This window comes from Canis lupus, chromosome 24 (assembly GCF_048164855.1).
Source record: "Canis lupus baileyi chromosome 24, mCanLup2.hap1, whole genome shotgun sequence".
Taxonomy (NCBI): Eukaryota; Metazoa; Chordata; class Mammalia; order Carnivora; family Canidae; genus Canis; species Canis lupus.
Genome location: NC_132861.1, coordinates 27766914 through 27793695, shown reverse-complemented (window position 1 = coordinate 27793695; position 26782 = coordinate 27766914). Strand labels below are relative to the sequence as shown.

Genomic DNA, 26782 nt, shown 5'->3' with positions numbered 1-26782 from the left:
ATAAAAAAATTATGTAAGTGAAAAAAGTGAAATTGCAGCATAATATATTTATAGTCTATTTTTAAAATAAAATTGTGGGGGCTCATGACCTGAGCTGAAATTAGATGTTTAACTGACTGAGCCACCTAGGGGCCTCTCTATTGCTTGTTTTTAAGAGCATTACTCCATCATCTAAAATTTTTTTAAAAAGACAGTAGAAAGGAAATTGCAGTTTCATCCTTGCTTATGTTTTTCTCTCTAAAGCTACTCTTGGTAGCATAATATTAGGTATTAGATATCATTAGCATATTTCTTTCTTTTTTTTTTTTTAATGAGCTTTATGCCCATTGTGGGGCCTGAACTCATGACCCCAAGATCAAAAGTTACATGCTGTCTTGATGTAGCAGCCAGCCCCTTGTAGGCATATTCTTTTATTTTCTTGTTATACTAAATTGCAGCTGGGCCTTTTTGGTGGGGAGGTAGGAGGGTGGCAAGAATATGAAATATGTCTGTGAAAAAACATGCCTATTATATAATGGAAATTTATGGAAAAAATTATTTAAAAATATGCCTGCTCTGTTGTCTGCTTCCTCTTTGCCTCTGTCTTGGATCATTCCCACTTCTCACCTCCATCATCTCTTAACTGCTCTGTCAGTTTGAGTCAGTGACGATTTGTGCAGGGCCTCTTGTGTGCCAGGCACAGAACTGGGCAGGAGGCAGAAAGATGAGGCGTGGTGCCTTTGAGTCTTGCAGTCTAGGGAGACACAGAGGATAGCTGAATTCAGTGTTAAGCGATAAGGCGGCACATGGCCCAACTGAGGGGTTCAAGGCAGGTTTTCTAGAAGACCTGATACCTAAGCTGAGACTTGGGCAACAGGTGAGAGTTGGCCGGGTGAAGGAGCATAACAGGGGCATTCTAGGAGGGGGGAATGATGTGAGCGAGGAGCAGAGCATCACACTTGTGAGACAACGGTCGGCAGTTGAAAGTTCAGACACTCAGCAGCTGATTGGGAGCCACTGAAGGTGTCAAGCAGAGGCCTTCAGTTTCTTTGGTGACGGTATGGAGAGCAAGCGAGTGGACTTGAGGGTTCCAGTAGAGTCAGGAGCTCAGTTTGGAGGCTGGTCATAGCTCAGCTGAGAGGCTTGGAGGGCCTAGCCCGCAGCAATAACTGTAAGCATGGAGGTGAGGCCTGGGTTCAGCAAATGCTTTGGAGGTTTGTGGAGGGGTAGGAGGGCAGGGCCCCTGAGAGGACTCTAGGATGACTACTCTCCGGCTTCCAGCTTCTGCTCTGGCCTTTCTGCATCTAGCCTGTGGCCTACACCGTAGATCCGTCTTGTTTGTCTGGCTGCGTTTGCCCAGTCTCTCCGGTATCCTTTCCCCTTTCCCCTCTCCATGTTGCTCTGCTCCAGCACAAACTCTGCGGGCGCAGCCAAGCTCTCCCTCTGTGCCTCGCTCTGTGAGGCGTTGTGGACATGAAGATCAGTGAGGACCTGGGGGCAGGTACTCCCTGGTGCTCCCGAGGACTGGCTGTGGGACGAGGCCAGCCTCATTGGACATCCTGTCTACTTGTCAAGTGGCTTTGGGTTATTCCTTTCATGTCCTCATTGGTAAGATGGACATAAAATACCTACCTGTTGAGGGTTATCATAAGAAGTAAACACAGAAGATGCTTATAAAGTTCCTAGCACCCAATAGTGCCGCTTACTGCTTTTTCCTTTCTTTCACAGATTTATCATAGAATCCCCAGCTCAGACCCATCTTCTGGTAAAACAAGGCAGATCATCTCTACCATCAGGACACAGAATCTTCCCAATTGCCAGCTGATCTCCCGAAGTCACTACTCCCCTATTTACCTGTCGTTTGTCATGCTCTTGGCCGCCTTGAGCTGGCAATATCTGAGCACCCTGTCCCAGGTCACAGAGGACTATGTTCAGACTGGAGAACACTGATGGGTATCAGTCCAGAAGCTACAGTTCATCACAGATCGACCTTTTCTTCAAGAGAAAGGATATCAGTACACCCCCCACCCCTTTTTTTCCCTTCCTGCTTTAATCCCTGAAAGAACTTGGTGGACTTGGGACTTTTAGAAACTGTGACAGGCAGTTGAGAAGCTAAGAATAAAAGGGGTGGATACGTCCCCCTCAGCAAGCAGGCACTTGTGGGCAGCACTCACCTCTGTGCGGTGGCAGCAACGGAGTGCTCCTGGCTGCCCGTCAGGGGAAATGGTTGCTTATGGGGCTGCCGAGAGATATTTAGGGTGAATCCTGGCTAGAATCATAATTAAATGTATTTAATTTGAAGCAACCTTGGAGTACATGTCCTTGTGGAAAGTGAAGTGAATTTTCTCAGTTGGATTCCCGTTTTTCTCATTTTGCTTTCTCCAATCGATCTGAATGTAGTAGGTGTCAGTGTTTGTGGGTCTAGGTAATGGCCTCATGTTTCCTAAGAATGCAGACTGTCTTCTACCCATGAAGACTAAGGACTGATTCTGGGAGGGGTTCTGGAATTGCTTCCTCATTTAAAAGTTTAGCTTTCAGAAAGACTGCAGGACTGCTTTGGGCCCCATCGTAGAAGATTGGCCTCCAGTTAAGGCTGACTTTTTGAGAAGACATCATATATAAAGATGTGTTTATAATAAAGAACTGAATTACTTTGTATTTGTCGAGGGCGGCTTACTCGAAAGCCTGGACATGCATGGCCAATAGGAGCTCAAGAATGGAGTTAGTGATGGAAGGACTGATGGCTGTCTGCTGCCAGCACACAGCCAGCCAGGGTGGTACCAAGGAGAAGGGTCTGGCTGCCTGGCCTCTGCGTGGCTCTGCCTGCAGGAAATGAGCACGGGGCAGCCTTGCTTCACTGGCCAGCTGGCTCTCACTTAGCTGCATGCAGATGTTATCACATCCAGGGATTGTGTTTGTGGGTTTTTTGGTCTTTTGTTTCTTTTTTAAAAGAATCTGTTTCTATACTGAAGCCTCAAGAAAGGCACAAGTGTTTTCAGGCGATGGGCTAGAAAGCCGAATGGCATTTAGCCAAATTCTTCCGGCACCACTGTTTGCCTTGTCTTTAGCCCCACACAGCGGGGCGGGTGTGAGGTGCGCTCACTCGTGACTACTGCAAATCAGCCTGGGCCCCGGAGGACACGGCCCCTCTTTCTACGGTGGTTTGAAAAAGCCCCTCAAGCTGAGGAATCCCCATTGTGGGGGCATTAAAGGACTTAATGGGAGCCGTTATGCTCAGTGTACATAGTCTATAGTCTACTCTCCTGCTGCAGACCTTCATGTATGGTGATTAATCACCAAGCTGAGGGCTTTCTCCAGCAGTAGTGCTGGCCTCGAATTGTACTACACAAACACATTGATTTTCTTCCTGCTGCTGCCACCTGATGCAGTGGCTTAGTTTGGGTCCCTGGAAGCTGCTGTTAACTGGTTCATTTGAAGCTCAGCTCTGGACAAACTGGTCACCACCACGCTGAAGCCAGTCATTTGCCACGTGGAGTACGGCTATGAGCCAGATTCCACAGTAATTTTCCAAGTATTAAGCATCAGAACTTGGTTTGAGATTCCAAGGTAGGTTGTTAGAAATTTGTGTTGAGGTGCCAGATGAGTTCTGCTATGGCCCATGTAGGACAGAGGACAACCTGGTGGAGAGTCTTGGTCTGAGGTGGATGTATGGCTCAGTAATGACCTGTGGGACTTTCTGAGCTTCTGTATGGTTTAGAAGATCTCCTAGGTTCCTCCTCGCCATAAAATAACTTTTACTGTCACTGACTTCTGCAAAGTCTAAGCTCTTATGCCCACTCCTGAGTGCTTTAGATGATTTTTCTTCTAAAAATATTTCTCTTAAAATTGCCAGATAAAATACAGGATGCCCAGTTAAGCTTGAATTTTAGACACACTAGGTTTCTTTTTTTTTAGTATAATTATGATCCAAATATTGTAAGGACCTATTCCTCCTAAAAAATTACTTGCTCTTAAATTCAAATCTAATTGAGCATCTGGTTTTTGTTAAATCTGGCAACCCCACCCTCTGCTCCACACTTTAATCAAATGTATAGCATCTCTGGCCTACAGTCTACTTGATTTCTACTTACAGTGGAATATTTTAGCTTTTCCTCAGAGGAGTATTTGACCCATCTGAATCTAGGGCTCTAAATTTAAAACTCCGTTATGTTACAACAGACCGGAGTAGGAGCCCAATCTCCACATATTGGGAGCCTTCTAGAGCTCCAGGTTAAAGCTGCACATGTGCATCCCCATCTCCCTTTTGGAGCATTACCTGGAAGCCCCATTCAATCACAACCATTCCTCTGGGGCTGGCACACCCATGCGTGTAGGGGAGGAGGGGGCTAGCCATTTGTTAATTATCCTTAGTCATTTTGGAAGCAGAGCGCTAAAGCTGTGGTTCTCAAACGTTAAAATCGGAATTGCCTGAAGGCCCCAGATTGCTAGGACCATTTGTCTCTCAGGTCTGGGGAGTACCCCCAAACTGACATTTTTAACAAGTTCTCCGGTGATACAAATGCTGCTGGTTAGGAGCCCAGTTTGAGAACCACTGCTCTAGGCCTTATTTTTCAAGCTTTAACGAACATATGAATCATCAGGAGTCTTGTTAAATTGCAAGGGCAGACTCAGAGGTCTGGCCCAAACTCTACGTTTCTAACAAGCTGCTAGGCGATGCCCACGCTTTTGGTCTGACGCATTTTAGAGTGGAAAGGGTTCAAGTACATGCACAAACTTCTAAGTCTAAACTAAAACCGTGCCCTCCTCCAGATAGTGAAGAAGGCACAGTCCCTTCCATCGATCATCTCATTTGGACAGGCAACCAAGAAAAAGCACCCCACCTGTTGAACTGAGGTGACACGTGATCAATTAGGTAATTTGAGATTTAAGTATTGACATTGATCCCAACCCCAAATAAGCATAACTGGTTTTGTTTTCTAACAAAGAGTCCTAAACTAAGTGTGCAGATGCCCTGTAGTTCCTTTGGGTTCTTGTGGTAGCACGACTCTGCAGGCATCTCTGTGGGCTTCCCGGGTGAGTGCAAGCTGCTGGTGGGCACAGGGTGGAAATGGGATTATCCAACTGTCAGGGAGCAGGTCAAATTTATCAGAACTACACTGAGGTAATGAATGTCTCCTCATTGAAATTTTAAGAATAAAGTCATTGCAAATGTGTGGCTTTGGTAGCCTTTGTTAAGCACTTAAAAATTTGTGAAACCTAACTTCATCCTTAAGTTTTTCATCTTAATTCCAGGTCTCACAGCTTTTCCCTTTCATATTTACCAGGTGTTTAAGAGCTTATCTAATGAGGCAGTTTCTGAGTCCCTCCCCCCCCCTTTTAAAGATTTTATGTGTTTATTCATGAGAGACACAGAGGGAGAAGCAGGCTCCCTGTGGGGAGCATGACTCCTGAGCCAAAGGCAGACGCTCAACCAGAGCCACCCAAGTGTCCCCTGATCCCTAACTCCTAATTCCCATCAGAAGTCAAACTTCCCGTGCTTCTGGAGCTAGCCCAACCCTAGGCTGGGAAAGAAAGTCAGGTGCTGACAGGCCAGTGGGATGGATGCAATCCTTCCACTTTCCTCTGTTCCCTCAAGAACTCCTGTACTTCACTGTTCAGGATTCTTAACCAGGACCATGCAGAACAACCCTTCATAACCAGCATGTAACCCAGAGACCGGGAGCTCAGCATACAACACGCAGGCTCTGCTCCCACCCCATCCCAGCATCGGAGGGGACCAGGGCCACCTGGTGGTCCTCCACTAGGACAGCTGGGCTCCGGCATCATGCATAACCGTGCTTAGGCGAATCCTCACACACGTTACTGCTGGCTTGGAGCCAGTAAAGAACGGACTGCAACTATGTTCTCAGCTTTTTAAATTCAGCAGGAGCAAAGCTAATCGGGGCCTGAGACACGGTTTAGGCGATGAATTTACAGAGCCAGGGCCAATGAAAATGACAGGGAACTGGGAAGAGAGAAACCGCGGTTTGAGGCAGGAGACTTCTGGTTAGAGTTTCAAGGACGCTTGGATCCAGGAAAAAAGGATTCTGTGGGATAAGGACAGACGGCGCTACAGGCCTACAGATGGCGGGATGTCACCAGAACACAAGACTACAAGGTAAGGGAGAAAACGTTTTATTGGCATAGTCATTCCTTTCCTTGTTGAATTAAGAGAGTGAAGCAGTGACTTTTAAACAGTTAAAGCCGGTTTCTCCCCAAATGAGCTTCCACTGATTATGCTGGTAGGCCAGTCGGGTCAGGACCACCCAGTTTTGTTGTAAGGGGACAGACAGTCCGTAAAGTGAGTACAGCTCTTCCAGCTGTTCCTCTTTCATTCACATGATCAGCAGAGGTGCACAAAAAATAAAACGTATGTTGAAAAAGGAATCATGCCAAGGACCAGACCGTTGAGGGTCTTTGAGGCTACTTGACTATAAGCTCAGGAGATGCAGGGGCCCCGGGAGAATGGCTTTCTCCCAAGGGCTGCTCCACTACCTTTCTTTCCAACCTCTTCCAAATCTAGTGAGCTACTTGCTTAGAAGTGCCGCCGCCGGTGGGGACTGGTCTCATTAGGGACTCTACTTTCTATGGCTTTGGAACACCTAACAAACCCTCTAGGGTCTCCGTCTTGCTTGCATGACGTGCATGGAGAGGGGAAGACGTGGAGGGAGCCACAGCAGGAGCTGAACAGGAGGGCACTACTGGCCCAGCACTAGTCTAGGGGGGAGGCCTTGCTTCACTCACGGCAGTGGTTCACGTGGTCTAAGTGTGCACTGGGACTGCAGTCCACCCCACGGGCTGGGAGGCAGCCAGGCCTTGGATGTGTCTCCTTGGAAGACAGCTCTGATGGTAGACACGAGGTTGGGCCCAATACTTCAGGCCCTGTCTAAAACCTCTTGTATCTTATCTGAACTCAAAGAATAAAAGACATTCCTTACCCTCCACCTCCTCACCAGCCCAACTGGCTATATTTAGGGGGAAAACTGCCCAAGGGCTGGCAGGGCCAGTCCCATGGCAGATTAGATCTTTTTCCAGTACTGGTCAGTACATGGGATTCCAGCCACGATTTCAGATTCAATTCCACAGTGATCCCGTCCTCTGAGGATTTTAAAGAAGCCTGGAAAGCAAAAATAATATGCCTTTCAAGTGTGTGGAGATTTGACCCTTGCCCACATACTCAGACTCACCTCAGAAAGACCTAGGAGTAGGAGACGCCAGACTAGCCCCACAGCAGTCACCAAACTAGCAACAACTTGCTCTACCGACTTCTACGCTGTTTGCCCAGAGCCAGACACTGACTTGAGGCCATGTCCCAATCCCTACCACCCTCTATCAGGATCAGATCTGCCCTGCAAGGGAACCCTCAGCTCACGAGCACCCAAGAATCTGGAGGTCACTGCTGAGCTCTAGGCCTAGTGTTTGGAACAGAGGACAGGATGAGCCCTCCGTCCTGGCTCACACACCCCATTAACAGGAAGAGAGAGTTCCGCTCACCATTGTCGCCCCAGTCAGTGTTCCAGGAGTTGCCAACCAGCCAGTAGGGTGTGCCATCCTCCACTCCCCAGCCCAGGATACGGACGGCATGGCCTCCCATCATCTCTCCAGTGACGTGCTGGTACACTCCTGAGAAAAGGACAGCCCATTCAGGTGGAGACCAGGCTGTTGCCCCACTTCCCAGAGCATCCCTCCAACTCAGCTGGCTGCCCTGGCAGGACAGGGTCCAGAGAGCCCACCGAGCCCTCCCAAGAAACTGTTTGCAAACAAGGTTATACAGAGAGAAAATGCTGATGTTCTCTCTGAAGGTTCCAGAAGCTCCCACAACATTTGGGAATTATTTCAATAGGTTTTTGAAAGCCCAACACTCAAATACGTTTAGTAAATATTAAAGTGGAGTCCCAACAAAATGTGCTTGGTTGCCTTTAAAATTAAAGTCATAGATTCTAATTTAAGAAGTAAATTTAACGTTAACATTCGATTCCAGTTATTTGTTCGCCATACTAGGACTCCACGTGAGGATCTCTTCATCAAAAGGGTTTTGTAACTTAAAGAGTTTGACGCTGCTGCCCTGGGATGCCCTCTGCAAAGATGAAGCCTGAGAGAGGCTGGGGTGGCAGCAGCGTTGACCAATGCAGAAAGCTACAGGCCAAGCAGGCCAAGTGCCCTTGGGGCCTGTGGAGCAGGCGATCCCCTCACTGATGAGTCACTTTGTCAAACTGGAAATGCCTCCTTCTAAACTAGAGCTGAGGACTGCTAAAAACTGCCAGCTTTCTAAGTTTTTCTTGCCAGCATCATCTCCCTCAATCCAATGATGTTTCTTAAGAGTCAAGAGCTTTGAAGTTTTCAATGTGGCAGATCATAAAGGAGACAGCACTGGGCAGTCAGAGGCTGTTCATGTAAATGGGGGATTTCTAAGGCAGCTATCGGGCCGGGCGCCTGTCCGATGGCCCGGGGGGAGTCCCCACAGCCTCGCACACAGCCACCTGCCTCCTGTTTCCCCATCCACTGAACCTGAGGCATGGTCTGGGGCGGCTCCAGCACAATGTTATGTCTTCCTCCTCGATCCAGTCCCGGGCCGTGCCCAGAACCCACACCTCCCTAGCCCCCACCGCTGCCCTTGGGAGCCCACACACACCGGACTTGTACAGCAGGAAGTCGGAGTACACGGTGAAGGCCGCCTCCACCGGGCCGTTTTTGTAGATCTCTGCCATGATCTCCTTCTCGTTATCGGACACACTGTAGGAACTGCATCCTGGCAAAAGAACCAGCCAAGCAGGGGGGTGGGGGGGGTGGGGTGAGGAGGGTGAGGGGGGTCAGGCAGGCCCCCCCCAGGGTTCCAGCTGTCAACTTATCAATGATTTATGGGGTTCCGCCAAGTGAAGACCACGTCTAGGGGGCTCACCCAGCCCAAGGGTAGGGAAGGCCTCCCCGGGGAGCAATGATGGAGCTGGACCGGGCCGAGAAGTGGGAGCGCACAGCTCTGTGGCGCAGGGGCAGCGAGCACGAAGCCCTGAAGAGTGGTGCCCTGGGTCCTAGGCCTGATCACTCTGCTGTCAAGTGAGACTGACGCAACAGGAATCCTGAGGCCGAATTCGGGAGGGAGGCAGCCAGAAGCAGCAGTGTGCTGCTCCCTGGCAGGACAGTCGTTCATGGCCTTCCTATCTCCAGGGAGAGTCGACTGCCCTGTCCTCTCTCTTCCTCTGGCTCAGGATGGGTGTCTGCGGGGCCCGGGGTGCTGGGGAGCCCAGCTGCCGCTTTACCGTAGTGTTTGTCTTCTTTGTAGGACGGCGAGTAGCCGGGCTCGCAGATCTTGCTGCACTTGGGGGTATCCCCCTCCCCTGTGCATGGGGGCCGGGAGCCGTTCACGTGGTGCTCACAGGGAGGGATGGAGTAGGGTCTGCAGCCTGGGGGGCCAAGTGGAAAGGAAGGGATCAGCTGACAGCCTCCTCAGAAGCCCCTTGTGGCAAGAGGGAAACGCTGGAGCAAGGCAGGGGAGGTGTTGGGAGGGAGGGAGGATCATCACATCTGCAGCAGGGACACTTGACACCGTCGCTAATTATGCCCCCCCCCCCCAGGCAGTCCCCTCCCTCGGCAGTCCCGGGCAGTCCCCTCCTTCGGGCAGTCCCCTCCTTCGGGCAGTCCCCTCCCTCGTATTTCTGTTGGATTCTTCAGTGGCCTGCTCTCAACTCTCAGCCTTCACTTTACAATGCGAGGCCCATTCTTACTGCCTATAAGCTCCATCTAGCCAGAGGGTGTGACGGCAGACACTCACCCACATGAGAGTCATAGAGGCCCCCCGACACCAGGCCTTGCTTTGTCCAGAAGTTCCAAGCTTCAGCAGGAAAGCCTCCATTACAGCTGAGGAAGGAGCCACTTGTTAAGTTCACTGTGAGAGAAACTCTAGCTGCGCCCAGACCATTGCCCATGGCCCCAGGGTCTCTTGGGGACCCCCCCCCCGATAGTCACTTCTTCCAGGGACTCACCCAAGCTCCCAGGCCTGCCTGCCACCACCCTCAACAAGACAGAAGGACCCTCATATCCATGGCTACCCTGAACCAGGCTGTGCCCTTCCCGGAACCCAGATTATCAATCAGCACAGTGCAACTCCCTGGTGTTTTAATGCAGAAAATGTTAATGCCGGGGACTGGTTTAACTGTATGAGGTGAGGCCTGGACACTTTTTTAAAAACTCCCGGGTATTTCTAATCTATAGCCGTATCTGACAACCATGGTTGTAAAACCAAGGCCAGAGTGGGCAGAAAGGCAGGTACCCACGGTGGGAATTTAGTGTTTGGTGACCAAGCTGGGGACCCAACATTCTTCATTACAGAAAATAGGCCCCAAGGTTATTACATTTCCTTGAGCAAAGAAAGGGAACAAGGATGACAAAAACCAGGCCCGAGATCAGAAAGTGAGCCACATATTCTGAGACGGTCTCTGCTGTGCCTGGACCCCAGCCCCCACCCCCAGCGCTGGGGGGGCGGGGGGGGGGTCAGCCTGACTCTAGGCAGCTCACAGAAAGCAGCAGTCATACCACGGCCTGCCTCCAGACCGCCCAGTCCCCAAGCTGTCTCGCCAAAGGACCTTATCTGAGCTGGAGTACCAGTCCCATCCTCACAGAGGCCATTCCCAGGGGCCCGGCTCCCGCAGCGGGAGGCGCCACTTCTGACTCACCCGTCCCCACACTGGTCGCCACAGCAGGTGAGCATGTCCTCGGCAGACACCTCCATGTTGACGTGCCCATTGGTGCGGATGCAGATCCGGTCAGAAATGGCTTCCACGGCCCCAAATGCCTACAGGGACAAGCCCCCCACAGGTGAGCCCCACTCCTGGACGGTGGCCTCTGCCAGCTACCACGTCAGAGGACCACACCTCAGACCTCCTGGGTGGCTACTCTCCCAATGTCAGGGAGGGTCCAGGCCCTCACGTTTGTCTTTGAAGCGAGAGACCAATCTACCCCAAATCTCTACCTGGACACTCGGGTCATTTCTAAAATGTGGTTTTTGTTAACCTAAAACAGCTCACACAAAGAACAAATACTGTATGATTTTACTAAAATGAAGTATCTAGACTGGTCAGTAAAAGAAAGTAGAAGGGTGCTTGCTGGGGTGGGGGAGGGGAAAGGGTTTCCATTCTCACAAGTTGCTAAGAGTTCTGTAGATGGGCGGTGGTGACTGCATTCATGTAATGTGAATGTACTTAGTGCCACTGAACAGTGCCCTTAAAAATGACTAAGGTGGGGCGCCCAGGTGGCTCAGCCGGTTAAGCATCTGCCTTTGGCTCAGGTCATGATCTCAGGGTCCTGGGGTCATCCCTGCTCAGCAAGGAGTCTGCTTCTCCCTCCGCCCCTCTCCCTGCTCATGCTCTCTCTTCTCTCTCTCTCTCTCTCAAATAAATAAATAAAATATATTTTTAAAATGACTAACAGACTTAAATTATACCACATGTACTTTTACCACAGTTAAACAAAATTAAGATAGCGCCTTGATACAGATGGGATATTTCTTCGTGAAGCAGCGGAGGGGTCAGAACTCCTGGTGTTTGCTGATGGCCTGGGGCAGCGTGTAAAACGGGGAAGTAAAAGCAGCTTCACCGCTGCACATGGGCCAGGTCCATACACCACACAGGGCGCTCTGCACATCGGTTCTCCTGCCCAGTCCTGGCAGTAACTCACGACCACAGGGATCTGCATGATTTTTATGTTGATGGAACGGAGACTCAGCAGGTTTATATAACTTGCCTCCACTGGGAAGTCTGACAACACGCCCCACACCCAAGGCTCGGGCCTCTCCCCGCCAGCAGGGCCTCACCCAGCAAGAACCGCAGGAACCCTGGTCTCGGATCTCTTTGATGGTCGGGCAGTTAGGCCACTGTTCGCGGGCATCGAAACTTTCCGGCAGAATCAGGTTCTTGGCAAACTGAACTCTAGATAAAGGAAGGCCTCCGTGACCCGCTTGCCAGTTACCACCCTCCCCCACCCTGGCACCCAGCAGCAACTGCAGGCCGGGCCATCACCTGGGAAGTGAGACCCACGGAGGACAAGCTGAAGATGACATCTGCAGGGCTGCCCCCGGGAATTTATAAAACTAAACCAGGAATTCTACTGTTCAACACATCTTATCATTCCATATGCTTCTTCCTAGTCTTCCTCTATGAGATACTTTTCAGGAGTTTGGCCACAAGATCCACACAACTGCATTTCTTACTCCCTTCACTCCACCCCGGGTCTGCCCAGGGTCCTCCCCTCATTTTTAACATTTTCACTATGGTGTGACGTCCCATAACTATTCTATCCACCTTATTACTTTTTTTTTTTTTATTTTATCTATTTATTCATGAGACAGAGACACAAGGAGACTCCACACAGGGAGCCCGACATGGGACTCGACCTCGGGTCTACAGGATCAGGCCCTGGGCTGAAGGCGGCGCTAAACTGCTAGGCCACCAGGGCTGCCCTTGTTAGATATTTCTAATGCTTCCTACTAGAATAATAGCCACTTGACAATGCTCACTGTAGAGCTCTCTAGGAAAAAAAATAAAAAATGAAACCTTAATGGGCAATCAGATGGCTTTTCTTAGATTCTCCTTCAATTATTAAAGACTGGGTCCATCCAGGTCATACAGAAGCAGACCTGGAGCTGAGACACCTGGAGAAGCACAGCAGGACACACATTGCTGGAGGCTGAGCCTGTCAGGTAGAGTCCTTGCTGCTCCGAAGGGCTGAAACCTCTTTCCTTCCTTCCCTCCTTCCCGCATCCCAAACATACACCCACGTGGGCATGGCAGTGGTGTGGGCATAGATGCGGAGCGTACCCACCCCCAGGCAGCAGGCACTCACCTCTGTGGCAGCTTCGGCCCACCCAGGAAGGTGCCACATAGCCTCCTCAGGTAGCTCGGGTCCACGTTATGGAAGTTGTGTCCAGCCTGGAAGAGAGCACCGGCCACAGCAGTCAACGGAGGGGGGATCTAGGGCTGGGAGTAGATGGGAGGCCTGACCAAGCCAGGGGGTGCCATCCAGCCTAGCATAGCAGGAGGTGCTGGGGAACTGCTAGAGAACAAGTGCATCCCCCCAAATTTATGTTGAAACCTAGCCTCCAAGGTGATGGCACCTAGAGGTTGGGCCTTTGGGAAGTGATTAGGTCATTAGGGTGGATACTTTGTGAAGAGGATCAGAATGGGGTTAGTGCCATTTTTTTTTTTTTTAAGATTTTATTTATTCATGAGACACACAGAGAGAGGCAGAGACATAGGCAGAGGGAGAAGCAGGCTCCCCATAGGGAGCCCGATGCGGGACTTGATCCAGGACACCAGGAGAGAAGACAGACCTCAATCACTGAGCCACCCAGGTGTCAGATTAGTGCCCTTTTAAAGGTGGTATGAGAGAGCTGGCTGGCCCCTCCAACTAAGTGAGGATACAATGAGAAGTCACTTGTCTGCAACACAAAAAAGTGCCCTCCCTAGAACCCAACCATGCTGGCACCCCAAAAGTGTATTTCCAGCCTCCAGAACTGCAAGCAATACATTTCTATTTGTAAACCACCCAGTCGGGGATCCCTGGGTGGCTCAGCAGTTTGGCGCCTGCCTTTGGCCCAGGGTGTGATCCTGGAGCCCCGGGATCGAGTCTTGCATCGGGCTCCCGGCATGGAGCCTGCTTCTCCCTCTGCCTGTGTCTCTGCCTCTCTTTCTCTGTGTCTATCATGAATAAATAAATAAAATCTTAAAAAAAAAATAAAAAAAAATAACACCCAGTCTGTGGTATTTTGGTATAGCAGCATGATCGGACTAAGACAGGCAGCCTCCAGAGCAAGCAAAGACCCGCCCCCGAGTGAACCACCTGGGCAGCATGCAGCTCCGAGACCGGTGGGTATCTTCTCGGATCTGCTACATTGAGAGGTGAAGACAGACCCTCTGCAGCCCTGAACATGGCCCATTCTTCATTTCTTCACTCCTGCAATCCAGGAGCTGCCTAATGAGCCTTACCAACTACCATGATGGGGGTTCAGGTCTTCCTGGTTGTGAACATTTCCAAAGCTCATTTCTCCCCACTGCACCACCATGCACTCATGCACACATGTACACACATGCACGCGCACACACACAGCACAGAAGCAAAGGAGGATGCTAAGCATAGTCCTGAGTGGCCATGACTCTCAATCAGACCAACTGTCTGAGACAGATTGTCCTACAGCTGCAGTCACCACCCTTCGGAATCGGAATGTACAAACTAAACCCCTAGAGAAGGGACATGCACAATGGTCCCCACAGCTCACCTTCCACGTAGTGTTACGTTTGTTAACATAGTCGACCAGCTCATCCGACAAGGCACGGAAAGGCAGCCTGCTCTGGGCACCGGTCAGCATCACCAGGCAGCTAAGAGTGGTTAAGAGCTGCCACATTTTGGAAGCTGGATCTTGGATTCACCTAGAAAAGACATCAGGACGCTTCAGTTCAAGTGCTTTACACAAGAGTGCCAGCTCCGGCAGCACAGTTTGCGGGCCAGAAACCACCTAGCAGCCGAAAGACCCATGTTCTCTTCCTGGCTCCGCCATTTGCCCCTTTTTTCCCTCATTGTCCTCTTCTGTAAAGCCTGGGTGTGGGTGCACAGAGCCCGCAAGGACCTCCAGCGCCCGTGGGCTCCCAGGCCCCACCTCATCCAAGTCCCAACCTATGCCCATAGCACACAGGGCCATGCTGAGGGCTGAATGTCCATCCACCCCCGTGCCACCACCCCCAACCAGTTCATGTGGAAATCCTAACCCCAGTGTGATGGAATTAGGAGGTGGGGCCTTTGGGGGATGATTAGTCATGAGGATGGAACCATCACGATGGGGCTAGTGTTTTGTTGTTGTTGTTTTTTTTTTAAGATTTTACTTATTTGTTCATGAAACACACAGAAAGAGAGAGGCAGAGACATAGGCAGAGGGAGACAAGCAGGCTCCACACAGGGAGCCCGATGCGAGACTTGATCCCAGGTCCCCAGGATCATGCCCTGAGCCGAAGGCAGGCGTGCCCAAACGCTGAGCTACCTAAGCGTCCCGGGGCTAGTGTTGTTATAAAAGAGACCCCAGAGAGTGGTCTCACCTCTGCCATGTGAGGACACAGCTAGAAGGGTGTGTCATGTGGAAAGGGACCCTCACCCGGCCAAGCTAGCACCCTGACCTCAGACTGCCACATTTTGTCCCAAAATGAGAAACAAATTTCTGTTTAGAAGCCACCCGGTCTGTAACATGCTGCTGTAGCAGCCCAAATGGGCTAAAGAGGACTCCTCCAGATGCCTTGGAGCCAGGAGACAAAGCTGCAAGCAGTGAGGCCCCTCTGCAGCTGCGGCCTGGTGACTCATGCACACTGCTGGGTCTCCAGGGCTGTTCTCAAGCTGAGGCTGGGCTCCCGGCCTGAGGGGAGCAACTATTCCTTGGATGCTCCGCGGCTACCTCGGGGCCTGTGAGGATGGCACCAGCACCACCCCACTGTCGGTCAGAACCCCAAGGCCCAGGCCACAAGCAGTACCAACGACTCCATCCAAAGCAAATCAATAAACCCAGATCTTGAGGCTAAATGGACTTCGGCGCCCCACCTCCTGCTCTTGCCAAACTGCCTCTCCCTGGGTTTGTCCAACTACGTTTGAGACTCTTCCAAGTGAGCTCTCTGAGAGAGCAAACAGCCTATATGATTAGGTCCCAAATGGAGGACCAATCAGATAAGAAAAATGCAAATGAAAATATATTTTATAAGCCACATTCTGGATATAAAACAAGCAAACATGAGCCAACAAAGCCGAGCATGTGCCAATCTCAGAGCCAGGGCAGCAGAGCTGGTTTAGCCAGTGGCACAAGTCTGGGACTTTCTCTGTTTTTTCCAGCCAGCCAAGGGTTCTGTTTCAAAGATGGTTCTTCCAGGACGGGAAACTGTCACATTACAACCACAGTCCTTAGATCTTAAAATGGCCTGCAAGTCAGGAGACTGGCAGTTTCCAGCTTCGCCTCTGAATCATGCTCCTAGGCAAGCAGCTCCAATGAAAGCAAGAAATGTCCTGGATGCCATAGCACCCGGGGGCCTTGCAGGATACCCATGTGAGGAGTGATGGGTGGTGGCAGGAGGAGGGTTTTCTGTCCTTGACCTCAGGGGCTTCCAGAGTGCCTCAACTCCTCCCAGGTCACAGGGTTATGTGAACATGCTGCCCGCCTTCCACAGTGAATTCTACTTGAGGCAAGATTTAAAGTTGATGGTTGCTAAAGTAATAATTCATCCCGAAGAATAAAGGTGCAACAATAGCAAATGATTCAAGAGCAGGAATGGAGGCCTACCCTCTGGGGCAGTTAAGGAATTAGGAAACCCTGGGGAACACTGGCCCAGGGACAGTCCAACCAACAAAGCAGACCATTCAGAAGCATATCCACGGGGGAATTTAGCATCTGTGGCACAGGTGGGAGAAGCAGCAGTGCATATCAGTGATGGGGGCCGGCACCGCAGGCTCTGCATTTGAAACAAATAGTAAAGTCGAATCTTTACACCTGATTTCTCAGACCCAAGATGCGCTACACGGAACAACGATCTTGAATAAAAAGCTGCATGAAGAAAGTAAAAGCACTTTAAAACTGTAATGTCAGAGTGAAAACCACTTAGGATTGACAAACAGAGCCTTAAAGGGACAATGTCTGATTACATGAAAATAAAGTCTCTCTTCTAGGGGAAAAAAAAAAGTGGCACACTGACAAAACAGTCCTCACATATACTTCAAGGTTCCTCTCCGTATTATGTAAAAGGTGCTTAAAAATCTAAATAAATTAATTTACAGAAAAAGACTACAAACAGCCAAAGGTATGAAAAGATGCTCAACTCACAGGGAAGTACAGATAAAATGAGGGCCTCGCAAAGGCTGAGTGGCTGGATGGTTCCTGGCAGGGGTTAGATGTGGGGAAGCAGAAAGGCTGTGCTGCTGAACCCTGGTGGCAGGTACAATCATGGAGAGGATGGCCTGGCCATTTCTAGTAACTTTTCGATCTCCACACCCTTTGACTCAGCAATTTGACATTTAGAAATGTATCCTACTGTATTCAAAGATATGGTATACATTTGTTTACAGAATATTCTTTGTATAACAAAAGACCAGAAACAAAGTGTCTAAGGACAGAGTAACTCTTACCTTCCGGTAAATGATTAACAGAATACATTAAGGATGCAGTAAAGTGAATCATACTGTACTGATACAGTCAATATGCCCAAGATTCACGGAAGTGGGGAAAAAGCAAGTAGCAGCAAATGAGTCACGGCACGCGTGTGAGCCCAATAAGCAATATACACGCATATTACCGTTAACACATGTGAAATATCAAGAAAAACACGAAAGTGGTTATGTGTGGCAGGGAGATTTATTTTTCTCCATCCTTTGTAAAAAAAATTAAGTGAACATATTACATTCAAAGTTTTGGTCTTTTAGGAAGAAGCGTAGCTAGGGCTACCAAATCCCTGGACCCCCAAATGCACTTCCAATTGATTCCCAGTCAATTCCCAGTGAGGCCTTCTCCCTAGTGACTTTCTGCTGAAAAGCCCCAACCTTCTCGTTTTCAGTGACTCACGGGCAGGCTGGTGCTCACATGACCACGGCAGGAACCCAGACGGCCTCCAAACCGTTCAGTAAAGGTCTTGCTGGGTCCTCGTGTGGCAGAAGGAACAAGGGGGCTCTGAGGTCTCTCCTAAAACATTTCCTGGGCAGAGAAGCAAAGCACTCGGGCTCCTTTCTTTTTATCCTGCCATCCTCGGACTTACACTTGGCGCCTTCGCATTTTCCCAAGATAGGAGAACCTCGCGTGAGCACCAGAGTGCACGCTGTGGGCACACGGGCGTTCAGACCCATGAACTGGACTCACACCCAGGAGGGCTGCTCTCCCCAGCTTTCACCACCACCTGTCAGGGGTGACGGGGCCGCGGCTAGGTCCCAAGGCAGTCCCAGGTGAATGCTCCCTGTGTGTGTCACAGAGGGGCACCCCAAGCCGACCCCTGGGGGCTCAGCCATCTGCTGAGAGGTCACACCACGAGCGAGTGGAGGATGGGAGCAATCTCAGGGTAACAGACTTTGAACAAGATCTCTCTGGCTTTTCTGGTGGCAGAGAACGCAGGCACCCCCAGGTCCCAGGCAGTTCTTGGTTTCTGTGCCGATGGCCACCAGGGCCATGGCCAGGCCCCCCGTGAGACAGTCATGCACTTTCCCTTCTCATCTCTGTTCCACCGGTCCTCCTCCGTATTTCCTGTCAACGTCATTCTCAGGGAGAACTAGGGGCTCAGTGAACTACAGAGCATAAGCCTGGAGGCCTGAGCTCAGCTGGAACCACTGACTCCAAGGCCCATCACTGAGCACTGGCGAAACTCTTCCTTTCAGCTTGCCACCCCAGGCCCAGGGCTGTGGCATCTGGGAGAAAGTCTGGTTTGGGGTTCAATGAAGAAATAGCTGCTGTGGCCTAAGGCGAAGGCAAGCACTGGACTTGGAGTCGGGACATCTGGATTAGATCTTGCACTAACTGTGCAGCCTTGAGTACCAATCTCCACTGAGCCTCAGTTTCACCACCTGTAAATGGGGCTGATGACCATTTATCCAGGTGGAAGTCAAGAGTGCCGGGATCCCTGGGTGGCGCAGCGGTTTGGCGCCTGCCCTTGGCCCAGGGTGCGATCCTGGAGACCTGGGATCGAATCCCACGTCGGGCTCCCGATGCATGGAGCCTGCTTCTCCCTCTGCCTGTGTCTCTGCCTCTCTCTATCATAAAATAAATAAAAATTAAAAAAAAAAAAAAGTGCCATGACAGTGCCTGCTCTATAGTAAGAAAGCCATGAAAGGTTGCTCATTTAGGCATGCTCAATTCCCAGGTCCAACTTACCACCCAATCTTCCCTCTCTGTCCTCTTCCTTTCTGGCTTCTAGCCTGGGCCAGATTAACTCTAGTTCACTCCAGACCTGTCCACAATACCTCTATATCACAAAGAGTCTGAATTAAAATGAATGTTGTTTTGTTTTTTAAAGATTTTATTTATTTATAAAAGACATTCAGAGAGAGAGGCAGAGACACAGGCAGAGGGAAAAGCAGGCTCCCTGTGGGGAGCCTGACATGGGACTTGATCCCAGGACCCTGGGATCATGCCCTTAGCCAAAGGCAGATGCTCAACCACTGAGCCACCCAGGTGCCCTAAAATAAGGTTTTAATTTCAATTAACTTCCAGATGGGAAGACTTCCAATGGGAGACTGCTGAGCCCAAAGAACATGAAGTCAGATTTCTCCCTCTAGAGGGGATGGATGCAGATATCCTGAGAGCAGTGGCAGTCTCACTCCAGTGGGCACCAGGAATCTTTCTGGGTCCACACAGATCGTGAACACTGGACCAACCACGACAAATGGCTAACAAAGCTGTATTCTGAACAAGCTGGCCATAGGTCCTTACAGCTTTACTTGAAACAGAACCAGTTTTCACTTCCCCTCTTTTGGGCAAACACTTCCCTTTTTCTCAGTCTTGTGGTTTTTTTTTTTTTAAATTACAGGAGAGAATAAACAGAGAGTTCTTACTTATTCTATGAGAAAAGAGGTACCCAAATAGGAACACTTGTAAGTCACCAGACCGCCCTGCATGGTGTGGATGGGTGGGGGAAACAGCTGTGGACAGATTGGTACTTCTAGCCCTCCGTCAGCTGGTCTTCCTGGGTGGACGCAGGGTTCCACTCCACCCCTCCGCCCCTTTGCCAAGCCAACCTCTGGCTAAAAAAAGACAGGCTCTCGCATTTCTCCCATCTCCAAACCCCTACAGCATTTGAGTTTATATGAAAGGACATCCCACTGAAGATCTGTAGAAGGTCATGTGCAAAAGGGGCCTGTGGCCAGCTCAACCAACCCCCCCCACCATAGCATACATTCCCTAGACTACTTTGAAGCCATTCCCAGGACTACTATAGACCTTGGAGCCCTGGAAGGAGATGGAATTAACGCAGGAGAGGAGCTGATGCTAAGTTGCAGAAAGCTTCAGTCCTGATATTCTCTAAAGACATGGATTCGGCTTGGGCTGCCATGGAGTTTTTTTTTTTTTTTTTTTTTTTTTTGGAGCTTCATTTTTAAAAAAGTTTTCTTATGTGGTTGTAGAGCCCTTAAGTAGACTGGATTCTAGATCTGTCTCAAATCTAAGGAGACAGGACATGTGTATGTGCGATTTCCAAATATGCCCCGCTGCAATTTTCTGGCCAACGCAGAAAAAGATGAATGCGTGCCCAGCACATCTTCCGTCCGGACTCCGCTCGTCCTTGCCCACTGCTGTTGTTCCTGCACGGCAGGACCGCTTTCACAGCTGGCTCTAAAGAATCAAAAACCGAGTGCCTCAATTTTGCCAAAAGCCACAAAGTAAGTGCCTTATACACCACCAGAGTGCCTACAGCCCAGGAGAAGGTGGACCAGTAGGAGGATCGTGAAGATTAGTGGGACCTAGCTAGAGAACTTGCAGAGACTTTTCTTGCCTCTTGCCATCATTCATGGCAGGTGTTCTTGAAGTTTCAACCACTTCGGTTCCCCACCCACACATCAGAAAGAGGCAGATCTTCATTTCCTCTGACTTGCCCACTTACCCCTCCTAGTTGGGACAACACTGAGGGGGCGGACACAAGTGCCTTTATCATATGCTCCAATCGAACTGAAGGACACCTGGCCTTTGAGTTTGAATCACAGCCTTGATGTTTCCTGTCTTTGTTCGTAATGGAAATATGTTTAACAAAACAAAAAGGGCTTCTGGTCGCCTGTCTCCTTAGAGCTGTGAGGATGAATAGGGCACCAGTTTGCGCTCTCTGTCCTCTAGAGCCAGGCTTCCCCCCCAGCTGAATGCCCCCAGGCAACTCCTTTGTGACCCAGAGAGGGCATCCCCTGCAGCTGGCTACAGCTGTGCAGCTAACAGGAGAAGCAGTGGGGGGCGTGAGGGGGGGCTCAACAGTTAAGCGGCTGCCTCCAGCTCAGGTCATAATCTCAGGGTCCTGGGATGGAACCCTGTGTTGTTCTCCCTGCTTTGTGGAGAGTCTGCTTCTCCCTCTCCCTCTGCCTGCACACACTCTCTCTCAAATGAACTATTAGAAAAAGAAAGAAAAAGAAAAAGAAAAAAAGAAAAAGAAAACAAGAAAAAAGAAGGCCCCACCTGCCTCACCCACCTAAACAGTTGAGGCCACTTAGAGGTACTCCCCCTGTTGCCCACTTGCCAACCATCTGTCCTCAAATCAGGGACTAATTTCCACCAGGTTGAGCAGGGTGGGCCTACACAAACTCATCTCCCGCAGTGCCTGGAAACCATCTAGCTGCTGTGCCCACAAATGGAACAATGCTTAAGATCATCCATAGCAGCCCACATCCTGCAAACAGAAAAAAATTACTACCTTGTCCTTGAAACAATGGACCCCAGGAAGGCCCGAGGCAGGTGAAAATTTTTGTATTGTTGAAAAACAAGAATACGGGAAAAGTTCTGGAAGCTTTTGCTCACCAGCTTTGCTCACTGACTCTGATACTGATTTACTGAGATGCTAAAGGGGGCATAACATTCTCATGTCTCTGTTTCTAAAGTAGGCATACCGCCCAGATTCTGAAGGACCTTAGGACTACTTTATGGAAGCTTTCAGAAATCCTTGGAGATTTAAATGAGATTAGCAGCCCACACCTCCCCAGCTTGCAGGAGCACGGAGGCTCTAATGCAACTGCAGGCCAGATCCCACCTCCCCGCGGGCTGGGTACTCTGGAATGAGATACTGGCAGTGGCAAAAGCAAGCAACAGAAGGGCCTTGCCTCTCCTGCTTACTCCTCGTTCCTCTCTTGAGGCCCTAGGAAGACATCCTCACCTCATGAGGCTGCTGGGAGATGTAAGGAGATGATTTGTCTTTTTTCCTTCTTAAAGATTTTATTTATTTGAGACAGAGACACTGTGCAAGTTGGGGAGGGGGAAGGGAGAAGCAGACTCCCTGTTCAGCAGGGAGCCCACATGATCTCAGGACTCTGAGATCATGACCTAAGCCAAAGGCAGACGCTTAACCGACTGAGCCACCCAGGTACCCTGGAGATGGTCTTTTTCAAAGTGCCTTCCATGCAGCCTGGCTTGGAGCACACAGCCCTTACAATGAACTGCCACCAGGAAATGGTTGTGTACTCACTGGTGAGGTGACTACACATCTCTCTACTCACAAACTAGTTAATGCTTAACATACCAGGCTAATCTTTTTATTCTCAGAAAAATTATGATCACCCTATTTTTATCAACCAAGGCCTCAAAAACTGGTTTATTCTATCTTGACCACCAGAACAAAGCACTCCTAAGCACCCACAGAGTTCAGATGGCTCCCAGCTGATGTACAACAATGCCTCCAACCCCAGAGTGGCCACAGCCCCTGGCTGGCACCACTTTCCCAGGCCTTGCGCAAGCCCAGAAACGTCGTGACTTATGTATGTGTAAGCACATCCTGCCCAAGCCCAGGTCAGAGGGTCACAGAGAAGCCCAGCCCCAGCTGGATCTCTTGGCAGAATAACCCTCACAGTACTTTATACTGGATCAGTTTACTCGTTTGGTGGTATCTAACCCCTCCTCCTCTCCTCATCTTCGCTAGTGACCAGGTTATCCTGAGGGCCAGACTGAAGTGAGTTATGAGCCTGGCAGAGACAGATAACACAGGCACAGGTATCTTCCTCGGCACCCTGCAGTCAACACAGTGACGTTGGAAAAAGACCTTTCGTCTCCTATAAAATGACTATTTTACAGCTGAGGGAAACTGGTTCTCGAGAAGACACCATAAGCAAGCAAGCTTGAAAGAGTGTATCTGAGTAGGTGTGGACAATTAAGAGATCAAACTCGAAAATCCCAATTATTTCAGTGATTCCTGCCATGTCACAAGCTTGCAGGAGCCTCAGTGTCATCTGTAAAGTGGAAGAGTCAAACTCCACTACTCATAACTCACGTGCATTCTGAAAATTAAAAAGTAAAAATAAAAAATTAGAAAAGGTTATTTAATTGCAGAAGCCCAGATACCTGGTAGGATCTAAAGAAACCTCAGTAAGTTCTTGCTGTTCGCAAACACATTAAAACTACAAACACTGGGCAGCTCCGGTGGCTCAGCAGTCTGGTGCCACCTTCAGCCCAGGACGTGATCCTGGAGACCCAGGATTGAGTCCTGCGTCAGGCTCCCTGCATGGAGCCTGCTTCTCCGCCTCGCTCTCTCTGTGTCTCTCATGAATAAATAAATCTTTAAACAAAAACAAAACAAAACAAAAACTATAAACACTGTGATCAACGACAAAAATACAAATCCTCACTAATCAATGACTTCTGAGAGCAAAGAATGACTTGAATTCCCGGTCCTAAAACTTCAAGCAGCAACACCGTTTCAAACGTATCAGGTTGCTAAAAATTGAAATCTGATAATATCTAATGGTGGTAAAGGAGGAATAGGTACCCTCAAGCACCGCTGGTAGTACATATTGGTAAAACTTCACTGGACAGCATTCTGTAAGTATCTAGCAAAACAGAAGATGCACATGTCTTATGACCCAGCAACTAACTGGACTTCTGCTTTTGCCCTGGAGAAACACTCAGGGGTGCCTGAGAGATATAAGGATTTACTGCAGCGCTGCCACAAACGAGAAAGTAAAAACCACCTGTCTCTCTGTACATACTCTACGTTTGGTATGAATGAATGAACAAGACCTTCGTGTATCAACATAAATAATAAAGCTCATGAACAGGCAATGGAAAAGGATACAACCAGCACAATTACAGTTAATAAATTTTAATAGCATTGTTCATGGATTGATACAAAAGTATTAAAAGCACAAAAAAGAAAGACTGAGGGTGGGGCACCTGCAGTGGCTCAGTGGTTGAGTGTCTGCCTTCGTCTCGGGTTGTGATCCTGGGGTCCTGGACTCAAGTGCCGCAATGGGCTCCCTGTAGGGAGCCTGCTTCTCCCTCTGCCTGTCTCTCTCATGAATAAATAAATAAAATCTTAAAAAAAAAAAAAAAAGGACTCAGGATTTATTGCACACACCCCCTTTCTTAGGCAGCTTCTGGAGTGTGCTCGGAGCTGAAACGAAGAGGTGAGGATATGGGATGGGGTATAAACACTGCTGACTGCCGCCCAGCGTCCACTGAGTACAGTACACAGCTGCACATGCCCCCACTACATTCATCTACTTGTCAACCCCCACCCCTCTCTGCATGTGAAGCTGAACCATAAAGTACCTGATCGCCACCCTTCTTGATCTAGAAAAATTCCCAAATATCATCTTAACATTTTCCTTGTGTCAAACTATCTAAAAAAGGCTGCAGACGTTGAGCCTTTGCTCCGAAATAGTCCAGTCCTTCCCTCCGGAAGAAGGGGATATCCCACACAATCACGAGGCCTTACCACATTTAAGAAAATCACCCAATGGACACTTTCTGACTCCCCTGAATGTGCTCTCTCTTGCTTCCCAGCCCAACAGAGATACAAAACATCTCTTACCCCTAAAATGTGTGCCAACTTACTACCCCAACTCCCAGGTCCTCTAATGGAGGAAAAGAAAGGACCAGTCTCTGAGAAAGGCCTCAGTTCAAGCTGCTGAATCAGCAGCACCTGGGCAGGTTTATCCTGAGGCTAAAGGGCTCCCACCCTCACCACCTGACCAGTCGGGAAACCAGCAGGGGAGTTAGTGGAGCCAGGGCTGGGCTGGCTTGCAAAGCCCCCAGATAAGGAATCTACATCCTTCCACTGCTGAGTGGCAATAACCCAGCTCTGGGACAGAGCTGCCCAAAAAGATGTGAGGGGAAACTTTCTCCAGGGCACCGTCAAAACCCTCTCTTTGGGAAAACCACACAGGGTGTGTGGGGGGATGCAGCTCAGCCCCTTCCTATATAAAGCTCAAGGGCTCTAGGTCACTATCACCAGTGCCAACAGGAAATAAGTCTCAGGGCGCCTGGCTGGCTCAGTCAGTAAAGCATGTGACTCTTGATCTCAGGATCCTGAGTTCAAACCCCACGTTGGGCACAGAGCCTACTTTACAACAAAACAAAACAATTCTCCATTATTTAAGGATGTTATGGAAGAAAAGCAGCCCCTACCAAACCAGACAGCCTCCTAAGCCTCTTCACTTTCCTATCATTCTCAAACTATAGAGTCAACTAGATAAATGCATCCCAGCTGCATTTCTGTCCGGTGGATGCACTGAGGATCAGTTTTTTCTAAGGTAACTAAAGATGCTAGCTGTCCATTTGAACCCCTCCAGCTCCCCCTCCCACCGGGTGTGAAGGACTGGCGGAGGGATGCCGGCGGCGGGGGTCCAGGTGCCTGAGGAAGAGAATGACCTAGGCCCACAAAGGGGCAAATCCATTTCACATCTAATTGGATGGCCTGCTGAGCCCGCCAGACTGTTACCCCTAAATGCTCCCCATGTGCTGCTCCCTTTCGCAGACCTCCGGGGTCATTAACTAAAGGAAGAGCTGAGGCCGCAGGGTCTCTGCCCTGCTTTCCCCTCTCCCAAACAACCCGGGCCTATGTAAGGCTCAGTCAAGAAGTAAGGAGTGGCATCTTCCCCTTCCACCCCAGCCTCCCGGGGAGGGGAATTGGGGCTTCCAATGCCTAGACTCCTAAGCACTGCTCAGTTTCTCTTCCCATCAGTGGATCTAACTCATCATGTGGCCTCCACCCTACACCACCTAGTTCCAGGTTCGTTTTCTGGTCTCTGTCCTCTGGGGTCCCTGGAACTGTGTGTTCGGTTGTGGGCTGAGAATTGCCCAAACCCTATGAAATAAGAAAACACCTAGAACAGACGTAGGGAGACACTATTATCTCGGCAATTTCCTGAGGAAACTGAGGCCCAGAAGCTCACCAGGGGCCGGGGAGCTAGATTCTGGCCGAAAGTCACCGGGATCCCAGCCCAGCGCTTCCTGGCAGACTACGCAGGCCCCACGCCGGAGCCGGAGCCGGAGCCGGAGCCGGGCTGGCCGCGGACACAGCCCCGGGAGGAGGCGGAGGCCGGGGTCGGGGCTGGGGTCGGGGTCGGGGCCGGGGTCGGGGCCGGGGTCGGGGCCGGGGCCAGGCCGCCCACCCGGAGTTGGGGGCTTCTTGCTTTTCTCACCGCGATGACTTTCCGGAGCGCGCGGGCTGCCACCCCCGCCCCCACCCCGCCTCCTCGCCCGCCCCGGGATGCCGCGGGGCCGCACAGGGGCCCGGGCTCCCCGCCTCCCCGCCAAGGTCACCTCCACCGCGGGGGCGCCGCGCCCGGCCGCCCGCCCGCACTCACCGAGCCCGCCGCCGAGAGCCTGGGCCTGCAGCCTGCGAGCCGGGCCCGCCAGCGCCGAGCCGAGCAGCCGCCCTGGCTTCCCGGAGCCGCCCCGCGCCTAAGTACCGCCCGCCCCGCCCCGCCGCGCCCCGCCCCGCCCCGCCCCGCGCGCCCGCCCACTCGCCACGTGACCGCCGCCGGCCCCGGCCCGCCCCGCTCCCCCTCCGCCCTCCGCCCTCCGCCCCGCCCCGGCCCGGCCCGGCTCCGCACCCCTCCACCCGCCTCCGCACCCCGCCGCCTCCGCCCCGCACCCCCTCCGCCCTGCACCCCTCCGCCCCGCACCCGGACCCCCGCCGCCCTCCGTCCCGGCCCCGCACCCCCATCCCTCCGTCCCGGCCCCGGCCCTGCACCCCCGCCGCCTCGCACCCCTCCGCCTTCCGCCCCCTCCGCCCCCCCCCGCACCCCTCCGCCCTGCCCCTGCACTCCCTTCCGCGCTCCCTCTGCCCTCCGCCCGCACCCCGCACCCCTCCGCCCGCACCCCAGGCACCCACGCCCCCACGGACCC

The 26782-nt window shown here is 50.9% G+C and overlaps 2 protein-coding genes across 3 annotated transcripts in view; one reads left to right on the top strand and one right to left on the bottom strand.

The window, feature by feature from the left end:
* Positions 1-2284, top strand: part of FDFT1 (farnesyl-diphosphate farnesyltransferase 1) — a 33030-nt gene extending 30746 nt beyond the window's left edge. For both annotated transcript variants that reach the window (XM_072796046.1, XM_072796045.1), the window contains one exon: positions 1708-2284. In XM_072796046.1, coding sequence (XP_072652147.1) covers positions 1708-1929 — 222 coding nt within the window. In that variant the 3' untranslated portion in view covers positions 1930-2284. The remainder of the gene's footprint in view (positions 1-1707) is intronic.
* A 3814-nt stretch (positions 2285-6098) lies between these two features.
* Positions 6099-26358, bottom strand: CTSB (cathepsin B). The gene is made up of 10 exons (XM_072796048.1): positions 26239-26358; positions 14246-14396; positions 12814-12899; positions 11786-11900; positions 10650-10768; positions 9749-9834; positions 9237-9380; positions 8612-8728; positions 7474-7602; positions 6099-7096 (listed from the first exon to the last, which is right to left on the bottom strand). The coding sequence occupies exons 2-10, from the start codon at positions 14369-14371 to the stop codon at positions 6999-7001; spliced, it is 1020 nt and encodes a 339-aa protein (XP_072652149.1). The 5' UTR covers positions 14372-14396; positions 26239-26358; the 3' UTR covers positions 6099-6998.
* Positions 26359-26782: the final 424 nt, after the last annotated feature.